The sequence below is a fragment of the Eretmochelys imbricata genome, chromosome 1 (genome assembly GCF_965152235.1).
Source record: "Eretmochelys imbricata isolate rEreImb1 chromosome 1, rEreImb1.hap1, whole genome shotgun sequence".
Lineage (NCBI taxonomy): Eukaryota > Metazoa > Chordata > Testudines > Cheloniidae > Eretmochelys > Eretmochelys imbricata.
Window position 1 is genome coordinate 272,859,499 of NC_135572.1, and position 10,677 is coordinate 272,870,175.

At 42.3% G+C, this 10,677-nt stretch overlaps 1 protein-coding gene across 2 annotated transcripts in view; it reads right to left on the reverse strand.

Moving 5' to 3' along the window:
* The window catches only part of UTP20 (UTP20 small subunit processome component), an 83,988-nt gene that overhangs the window by 25,825 nt on the left and 47,486 nt on the right, over positions 1–10,677 (reverse strand). For both annotated transcript variants that reach the window (XM_077831745.1, XM_077831749.1), the window contains 10 exons: positions 9,979–10,066; positions 8,560–8,703; positions 7,810–7,860; positions 7,571–7,723; positions 6,718–6,873; positions 5,604–5,744; positions 4,252–4,389; positions 3,007–3,146; positions 2,669–2,748; positions 1,675–1,985 (listed from right to left, as the gene is read on the reverse strand). In XM_077831745.1, the coding sequence (XP_077687871.1) occupies positions 1,675–1,985; positions 2,669–2,748; positions 3,007–3,146; positions 4,252–4,389; positions 5,604–5,744; positions 6,718–6,873; positions 7,571–7,723; positions 7,810–7,860; positions 8,560–8,703; positions 9,979–10,066 (1,402 nt within the window). The remainder of the gene's footprint in view (positions 1–1,674; positions 1,986–2,668; positions 2,749–3,006; positions 3,147–4,251; positions 4,390–5,603; positions 5,745–6,717; positions 6,874–7,570; positions 7,724–7,809; positions 7,861–8,559; positions 8,704–9,978; positions 10,067–10,677) is intronic.

Sequence of the window (10,677 nt, forward strand, 5' to 3'; positions counted from 1 at the left end):
CCTCACAAACTGATTCAGTGCATTTGAATGAACTTGTGCTCTTTTCCGTGTTCCCGCTGGGAAGAATCCCTAGCTCCTGGGCTCTCCCCATGTTCCCAAATGCAGCAGAGTGGGACAAAAGGGAAATAGGGAGAATATGCACATGGAGAGCCAGTGCTGTACAAGTACACACTAGAGAACTTCAACTGTATACTTCAGTGTTCAACATTACAACTGTTAGAATGAAAAGAACACAGTGCTTAGCTAAACCAGAGGTTCTCAACCTAATTATCATTGTGGGCCACATATATGTTACCTGGGCTGCAGGTTGAGAACCACTGTGGGCACCCCACCCCACCCGTATGCCCAGCGCCTGTCCCTGCCCAGAAGAGGCCCTTCCACAGAGTGGGGCCAGGAGTAGACCCAACTGCAGGGCTGGGAGGCAGGGAAGCCCCGGACCCCACCATGCAGCAAGGCAGGGCAGCCCCGGACCCCACCATGCAGCAAGGCAGGGCAGCCCCGGACCCAGCTGCAATGGGCAGGGAAGGGAAGGGCAGCCCTGGTCTCCATCACGCCCAGCAGCCCTGGATCCCGCCACATGGGACAGAGAAGGGCAGGGCAGCCCCGGCGACTCCAGACCCTGCCTTGTGGGCCCTGCAGCCTTTAGCACACAGCAGGGCCACAGCTGTGTGCTAACTGTGTCGCTTGTAGCCCGCAGGCAGCGCGTTGAGAACCGCTGAGCTAAACCCATCTGTCTTAGGTTCCTATATGGGGCCCTTTACCAGGCACCTCACAGTATGCAATATACTGATCCTCCGAACACCCCCATGAGGCAGAGAATCCACATTTTACAGAACGGAGGCACGGAGAAACTAAGTGACTTTCCCAAGCCCATACTAGAAGTCTCGCGGACAGGGAACCGAACCCAGGTCTCTGGTGAGCACCCTAAACACTGGACCATCTTTTTTTCTGCATCTATAACACTGAAACTAAACTGGGTGTTGACAATCAGTCGAGGGCCGTTGAGAGGCCTGCATGAAATAAGTGGTTCCAAACCCATCCATAGCCGGCAGGTGAATGTGTCACAACCGAGGTGAATTGAAAGGGGAGGGATAGCTCAGTGGTTTGAGCATTGGCCTGCTAAACCCAGAGTTGTGAGTTCAATCCTTGAGGGGGCCATTTAGGGATCTGGGGCAAAAGCTGGGGATTGGTCCTGCTCTGAGCAGGGGGTTGGGCTAGATCATAGAATATCAGGCTTGGAAGGGACCTCAGGAGGTCATCTAGTCCAACCCCCTGCTCAAAGCAGGACCAGTCCCCAATTTCTGCCCCAGACCCCTAAATGGCCCCCCTCAAGGATAGAACTCACAACCCTGGGTTTAGCAGGCCAATGCTCAAACCACTGAGCTATCCCTCCCCGTCCTGAGGTCCCTTCCAATCCTGATATTCTATGATTCTATAAGGGCTTGTCAGCAATCCCAATGACATGCAAAGGAGAGTGAACACTCTCTCATGCTTCGATATGGCCTCTTTCCAGGTCAAGGGTTGAAGTAATGAGTCTAGGCAATTTGCCATTCTCCTGCACATGCTGTACCTGTTCTCTGGATAGTACACTTCAGCCTGGCTCTTGGCACCAGCACAAGAGTCACTTACAGCCACGTATATTTACAGACCATCTTTTCAATGCTGAACACGCACCTTTGCGGCAAGACACCTGTGTAATTTGGGCAAGATGCTGCCAGTTACTGTTCCTTGAATGTGTTCAATCAGACACTCCAGCTCCTCCTTATTTCTGGGAAGGGAAGGAATGGATTTTGTGGCTTTCTGGGTCTCCTCAGATTCTCCGGTGCCTGCCTGTTCATGCTGAATCAGTGCAGGATCCCCCTGCTTCTCACGGTCCTCAGGCAGGTTCTTGCTCTTGTCTCCCTCAGCCTCCTCCTCCCCCTCACTCTGCTCCAATTCCATGGCTTCATTCTCTGCTGCTTCCTCAGCATCCATGGCCTCTGCATCTGTCAGGCAAAATCAAATCACAGACTACGTGGAGGCAGCATGTGAGATGTCCCCACACCACTTCCAGAAAAGCCCCAAAGTCACTAAATAGATAACCACAAATGTGAATATGCTACAAACACAAGTTCCTTCATTGTAGCTTCAGTAGGAGCAGGGTGGAGCACACAGCACTCTACCCAATCTTTGGCCAGCAAAGCAATCCCTGCAAGACAGCTGCTCCAGTCAGTGTAAGTCAGAGCATCCCTTAGCTCAGTCTAAGTTATGCCAAGGCTATTTTGGCCTGTGGAAGCCCCAAGTCCAGTGCTAATTATGAAGACAGACAAAGAGACTAGATTAGTCAAAACAGGCCTTCCAATTAGTATATCTTAAAAGCCTGAAGGAGCTAACCTGAGGTATAAACCTGAGGTATAAAGCAATAGAAAAACTTTAAAAAGGAGGACTTGTGGCACCTTAGAGACTAACAAATTTATTTGAGCATAAGCTTTCGTGAGCTACAGCTCACTTCATCGGATGCTCACGAAAGCTTATGCTCAAATAAATTTCTTAGTCTCTAAGGTGCCACAAGTCCTCCTTTTCTTTTTGCGGATACAGACTAACACGGCTGCTACTCCGAAAACTTTAAGTATCTAGACTATGAGCAACTAGCATGTGAGGTTCCATCACTAGGAATCTGAAAACTCACCTTCATTCTGAAGAGTCTCAAGTTGCTTTTCAAGGGTTTCATGGTCAAAATGAAAAGCTTCTAGCACAGTCACTAACAAGCTGTCAGACAACAGATTGAATAAAAGGTCAGTTCTTTTCATATAAGGAAAAGGATGTTTAGACTGATCATGGGTCAAAAAACCTTGAAGCCACTTTTTTAGGGATTTTTTTTTCCAACTGATTTTCAGTTACAGGACTCCAACTGAGAGTGCAGTTGCCCCAAACAGCGACAACATTAAAATCCTAAAACCATCCATTAACATGCTGAATCTTTATTTGTAGCATGACAGTGAGCACTGAAAACAAGCATTACTGTACCTGACAGCCAGTTTTTGATTCATCTGTCCAGTTTGCAAAACGTGTATGAAATGTTTTAAATGGTACATATATGCTGACCAAGAGAGACGCCTGCAAACAGCGCCTACAACTTCAACTGAAGCTGTTATCATATTTTCATGCTGCCGAAACACAAACAAAAAAATCGTCATGATTAATGTATTTTAAACAAGATATAAAATGTATTTAAATCAATGAAACACGGGACTAAAATAAACAAAGTCAATATACGGGGGATTTCTTTTTAACTCTTTCAGATTTTCCCAGGTCCCTAAAAATGAATCAGATAGTCACAGAACAGACTAAGAAATTGATTTCTAAGGTGCCAATCCTGCAAATACTTATCCACGTATTAAACTTTGATCACATGAGTAATCCCATCAAAGACAACAGGACCACTTGTGTAAAGATAAACACATGAAAGCATTTTCAGTGTCCGGGCCAAAGAGGATATCTCACATTACAAAAATTGAACAAATCCTATTTGCTTGTTGTGATTCTCTGCTGGATCCTTTGCTGTTTATCTCTAGAACACTGAAATCTCTCAGGCAATACAGAACAACTCTTTAAAAACAAAACAAAAAAACCCCCACCTCTGGCTTTCTAAATATCAACCTGACATAGTGTTGTGAGTCTATGTAACCCTGGCCCTAAAAGTAGTTTTGTTTCATATATTTTGTACAAGAAATAATCTTTTAAACAAGAATGACAGACTAGATGTCATCACGCTTCAAGTTGTCTATTTCAATTACAAAATTGCTGCTGACTTTGGATGATCTGAGTTTTTTATTGATGTCATACTTATCTCTCTCTCTGTACACACTCCATACCAGGTGCATACCGTCTCCTTGAGAAACTAATATGACAAGCTCTCTGCAATGGAGCTTTTGGGAATTTTGGAGACAGAGGGAAAAATTTCCACTCACACCACTTCGTAAATTAATCATCTGTATGACAGGAAATTAGCAACATAGAAAGCAAGGAAAGTAATAAAGGGACCAAATTATCTAAGATGCAGGAAGTGCTTCGCATCTGACAGGTCTAGATCCTAGCTGCATCTGTGCCTTCTTAATCCTCTTTCACCAATGGAAAGAGGCAAAGTGCTGTCATCTAAAAAGCAAAATACTCCACATCTGTCACCCTTTTAAGGTGACAAGTACTGTAGGCAGAACAATGTGACAAAGATGGATACATTGGTATTAAATTAGCTTTATGTTAAAAACCTACCTTAAGCATTTTCTCATCAAAAATTGTCGTAGTTGCATAAGGCATGATGTAGTTCTGCAGAGATTTGGAGGACAGTACGATTTTGTCTTCAGTTAGCTGCTTCGCCAACTTCTTTAAGGCTCGAGCTCTTCTGTGGATCTGGGAGAGATTGGCAAATTCATGAACGTTTAACAACAGAACATTTGGGTTTAATAATTTTTGATGTAGCAATTGTAAGAGTGCCAAAAGCTTAAACACAATTAAATAAATATGTGTCATCATTTCTATCGAAGGGTTACATTTTCCCCCCTCCATCTCTGAACCTTCTCTAGTTTTGCTCCTTTATGAATGTCACAATTCAGTAAATAAATCACAAACAGTGGCTTATTGCATCCTCAAAGCATCAGACAAGAGAAGGTAATTGATTATAATGGGGGAAAAATGGATGAGAAATTATGTGAGAAGGGAAATTTAGACAACATAGGCAGCATGTAGCTAGGGATGTAAGAAAAGCTCTCTCTAAAAAAGGAATACTGTATGTCACATATTTATTCTAAGCAAAAAGGGGAAATCGAAGCTTCCAGATGGGTATATTTAAAAAGGAATGAAGAGATGCAGCAGAGATTAGGAAATTCAAGACCTGATCCAATGCCCATTCAAGTCAGGCCCTACATGCATGCTAAAATATTTTCAAAGACTATTAATCAATGTATTCAATACAATCATACATGGATAGTGTTTGTACAACAAACCCTCACTGGTTTTATTCATACTGTTAAGAAGGGACGAAGCAAGATTGAGTTACAGTCAGGAACATGGGGCTGCTAAGAAATAAGAACATTAGAATCTATGACATTTTACTAATGAATACTGAAGAGATCACTCCTTTTAGCCAAATGATGGAGAGTATATATACAGACAATACAAGATACTGTAACTAATGTATGAACAATTGTATGTAAATACAAACTTTACTGAGATTTATAAAAGAGAGTTGAGATAAAACAATTAATCACTGAAGTAACTAAGGCACCCAGTCCCATTTTCAGAAGTAGTTGTGAACCTAAGGGTACTTCTACAGTACAAAATTATTTCAAAATTATTCTGTCCGAATTTTCAGAAGCTATTTTATACATTCGGTCTTCTGTGTCCCCACTAAAGCACGTGAATTCGGCGGAGTGCGTCCACAGTACCAAGGCTAGCATTGAATGCCGTAGCAGTGCACTGTGCATAGCTATCCCACAGTTCCCGCCGCCCACTGGAATTCTGGGTTAAGCGCCCAGTGCCTTTATAAGCCTAAGTCACTTTTGCAAATTTTACTCCTGAACAAATGCTAATGTTTTACAATGGAAAAGGAGCACACTGTGCTTTACCTGAATATGTTTCATGTTCTCAAAGAAATCCACCTCAGGATCATGACAGTCAGTTAGCTGGACCAAGTCTTGAAACTCTGGGTGCTTTGGAAAAGTTCGAATCAAGCAGGAAAGTAACGAAGTATAGTCTTGTTGAATGTTCTACAAACAGCAAGTGACCAAAGATTAGTGTTGATAGGAAATGCAGCAATCCCTGGTGTAGAACAGCTAGTAATGTCAGTGCTACTTACAAACATGTTTGACACAGTCATGCCTTTTATTATTTGTTTAGTACAGATTGTTTAGTTTTGTGCAATGTACACAAAACTTAAGAAAATTCCTGCCCCAGAGGGCTACCTAGAGGAAAGCTAAGCTATGCAGGGAAATACAGAAAAGAGGGTGGGCTGGTTTTTTATTATTGTTTTTTAAAGATTTAAATCCAAGAATAAATTTTCTGTGCATTAAACCACTCCTGTTTGCCCTTACAATGGTAAAGATGATCAAATGACTCATGGATTCTAATATCATCAGCACAGCCCTATCAATTTCACAGCCGCAAAAAACGGGTCACAGACCGTGAAATAAGCCCTTCCTCGTGAAATCTGATCTCCCACTTGCTGCTGGGAGCGCCCCAGCAGCGGGATCCTAGCTGCATGTCCCCGCCAGGTTGGAGAGGGACAGAACTTGTCCTTTCCTTGCACAGCCGCTCTTGGAGGGAGATCAGACCCACCTCCGAGTGCAGCCCCCTGCTGAGGAAGCTCCAGTGCTGGGCAGCAGCCCTGGAGGTGGCTTATGGAGGTGGGTCCGATCTCCCCCTGCTGCTAGAAGTGCCCCAGCCAGCGGACTCCTAGCTCTGAGTCCCTGCTGGGCTGGGGAGGGACAGGTCTTGTTCTTCCCCTGCAGGGCTGCTGGGGGGTGGGAGGGGAGGGAGATCAGACTCACCTCCACGTACCTTTTGGGTTCAGACCCCCAGAGTTACAACATCCTGAAATTTCAGATGAAAACAGCTGAAAATGTGAAACTGACCAATTTTAAAACCCTCTGGCCATGAAATTGATCAAAATGGACCATAAATTTGGTAGGCCCTAATCATCAGCATAACCAGGGGATAACCATTATGACCTCAAGTGCTTACCTCAATCTTGCTCTTCAGTCCTTTTCTCAGAGACAGCAGGAGAGTGTGCTGGATTATTTCTTTGTATTCATCTTCCGTGTGGCTGATTTCTGCTATCCGGTGGATAATACTGGTCAAGCACAGGCTGGCACTGTCACTTAAAGACATGTCCCCTAACTGAGACGGTAAAAAGATCATATCACGTAAGTCTAGAAACAACACCTCAATGAATGACTGAACCTCCATATTTCACCATGAGCTACAGCTTCAACACCTGATTACTACTCTCCCCCTCCTCCACCCCAACACATCTGTTTCAGAGAGCTGTAACAGAGAGAACATCTACTCTCCACAACTCTAGACTGGGTGGTACCATTTGAAATATTATAACAAAGCCCACCACGGATCCAGAAGTTATACAAAACTTTCTGTCCCCTTCCCAGGAGAAGCTATGGGTCAGATCCAATGGCCTGTTGAACTCAATGGAAAGACTCTCATTGGACTTCACTGAGTGTTAGAATGGGGCCCCTGTAGCTGCCACTGAGGGAAAAGCATATTTGCAAAATTCCCAGTGTGCCTCTGTGGCTGTGCAGCCCAGATTCATCACAGAGGTCCTTGGCTCTGTGCTGAAGAGGCACCATGGGCCAGTGTTAGGCAGTTCGTATTCCTCTTGCTGCACTGTGCTTGCATGTCAGAACATTCATAGAAAACACAGCATTGACATCACTAGGGAAGTCTCAAATCTTGGCTTTTGTGAAAAGGAAACCATTTTATGGATGCTATTTCTTGGCACCAAAAACTAGCAAAAGAACTGGAAAGTAACATTAATTACACAAACCCTATGATAACACAAGAGGAGAAACTTTCCACTAACCTGTATGGTGTAGAAACAGTTATGCATAACTGGAATAAGAAAGTTGATGTCCACTCTTTGCATTTCTTTGACCTGAGAAGTGATTCCTTGGAACGCTGACAAGCGAACATCAAAATTGATATCATCGAGATGTCGTTGATCAAAGGCATTCAACTAACAGAAACGAACAACAAATCATTAAAAGACTTTTTAAAAAATAATTCAACACACTGAATAAAAAAATTAAAAAATGTACATACCTTAACTACCTCCGTAATGTATTTCAATTCACCTTCCAGATCAGATAAAGTCTTTAAAAAAAAAAAAAGAAAAAACAAAGTTAAAACCAAAACTACTTAAATCATGTGCAGCAAATAAATATTAGAACCTTAGAGCCTCTTCCTACTACAATTTGGAGCAGAATCAGGCTCTTAATTTTGACCCCTTTAGAAAGTAGGTTAAAAAATTACAGGAGACTGAAGGAGAGAAACTGACATTTTGTCATTTTAACACCAGGGCCTCTCTCCTTGGATTTCAAAGGTGCACATTTCTAATTTCTAGATCTATGCTGTATGTTCCACAGATTTCCTGCTGAAAACAAATGTAATGTGTGCCATTCCAGGAACGTGCAAAACAGCTTAGGTGATTCCTATCACACTGGGGATGGGAGAGTAAAAATAAAATCTACTTCAGGCAGTCAAAATCCAGCTTTGCTCATACATGCAGAGGATTCGTTATTGATAAGGTGCTCTTTGGTTTAAAATGCAACAGATCTAAATAGATTCTCACATCAATCGGAATGCAGCAGGCCAAAACAGTATGTAGACAACTGTCTTTCTACTTCACTAACAGCTGTCAGGCTCAATTATTTTTATTATATAACTTGATGTAGATTTAAAGATCTATAAGTCTATATGGAACAATGCAGATGAATTTACTTATGATTGTTCCTTATCTTTCAGAACTAGAAGGATAAGAAAATTACGGAAAGGCACTTAAAAATGTAATACCTGAAAAACCACACAGAGTGTCTGTCGAGATAATTTGTTCTGGATAACCGAAAACAGTTTTGCCAGAGGCTTAAGGAAGCTTGTGGGGTTTAAGCAATGCCTCAGCAAGTTCTGCACTGTCACCAAGATGTCAATCTCTGTATCCTGAAAGAAAGAGACAATTGTCCAAGAATCATAAGAGCATTGTTAAATCATTTAGTTTCCTTGAGAAGTGTCTAATGCCATAGTGTGATCTTAAGCTTTTGATTTGAATTATGCACATTACAAATATTAAATGAGAATTAGTGACTGGAAGCAGAAAATCAATTCCCTCATTACAGATTTCCTATAAGCACTTGGAGAGATAAGTCAGTGTTTTAATTAGCTATTAATCACACAGTGTGAGCAGGTTAGACTAATCATGACTATGGTGATTTCTTTTGGACCCTTTCTCAAATGAAAGGCAAGTAGGACTGGCAGAGCTGAGCAATGAAGTCTTTGTTACAGCAGCATGTAGTTAGACTGTCTTCCTAACAAAACTTAATACATTTCCTTATAGATTCGTAGATTTTCACACCAGAGGGAGTATTATGATAATCTAGTCTGACCTCCTGTATAACAAAGACCACAGAATTTCACCGAGTAATTCCTACATCAAGCCCATAATTTCTAACTGAACTCCGGCACACCCTTTAGAAAGGCATCCACATCTTGATTTAATGACTTGGGCCTGCAGCTGGATGGCCTGTGCACTTCAATCACCGGGGATGGAGTCTTGCTTTGAAAAATGAGGCTTGACAAACAAGCGGGACCCTGTGTATAACACTATGTTACCTTTATCTCTCCTCTCACAACGTACGTATGCACCCTTGGTGGATACCTGAAGGAATGTCAGACCTACTCCAGTGTGTGTTTAGATTGCTCTTCAGTGGCTGCAACTGATGGATCACAGCAGCTCAAAAACTGTCGCAATAATACGTGTGAGGGTTTCATGGGCTCCTGCTACTTGGGAAATAAACTACATCGCAGTGGTGAGACCGGTCAAAGCATTAGAAGTCACAGAGGTACTTCGGCAAATCTTCCCTTGGCAAAAGAGGGGGCACAACCACCCCAGCTATGTTTTCTCTTGCAAGACAACCACCATGACTGATTTCACTGGGGAAGGCAGCTTAATATGACGGAATAGCCTGTGTGGGGAATAGAAGGGGGATACAACAGAAGGCCTTTCCTGGCCAAAAACAGTGTTATCGTAGTCTTGCACCTGGCACCAAGAGTTGCATTCTAGAAATACCCTATAGATTTTATTATTACACCAGTTCAAATGGTTAAGAATGACTGCAATAACTCGCACGCAATTACTAGATTTTTTAAATGCATCATAAAAATAATCCCATTTACAAAAGAAAATAAACGTGTTTCACTGAAAGAAGTAACACCTACCTGCATAATGTTACTCTGGTGAAGGAAAGGGAGGAGGAGGCTGATGAGCACAGAACTCTGACCCTTGTCCTGTATAAACTTGCTGATCCTACATTATTTTAAAAAAGGTTAATTGGTTAATCTTGCATTCACATACTCACCCATACAAAGTGAACAGGGATTTCATGAGCTGCAATAAAAGCTGTGAAGCTTTGGTGCTAGAATGGAAAATTATGTCAGCACATCCGTTCTGAACCTGTATTTTTAGGGGTTACAAGCTCAGGCCCTGATGCTGCCTTTGAATCCATGTGAATGGACCCTTGAACTCACATAGAGCCATTGACTACAAAAGGACTCTGTGGACCTAAGACCCATACACTCAGAGGCAGGATCAGGGCCTCAAACATTTACATTAACAGTAGGATGCAATTTAGCACGAGGAATCAGCTGAAGATTTTTTAAAGAGAGTATTCAAATAAAATCAGATCAGCCCATTTTAAATTGCACAAGGGTCAATTTTAAAACTAATGCCTAGCATGTCACTGAGGGCCAAATTCTGCCTTCACTCAGGTAGGAGTTGCCATACGAGGACAAAATATGTCTCCTGTTAAATAGTCATTAGTATTTTGAATTTTAAAAGGAACAAAAAACTAAACAATATGGAAAATAGTTTAACATATCCACATTGTTTAGTTTTTTGTTCCTTTTAAAATGTTAAAC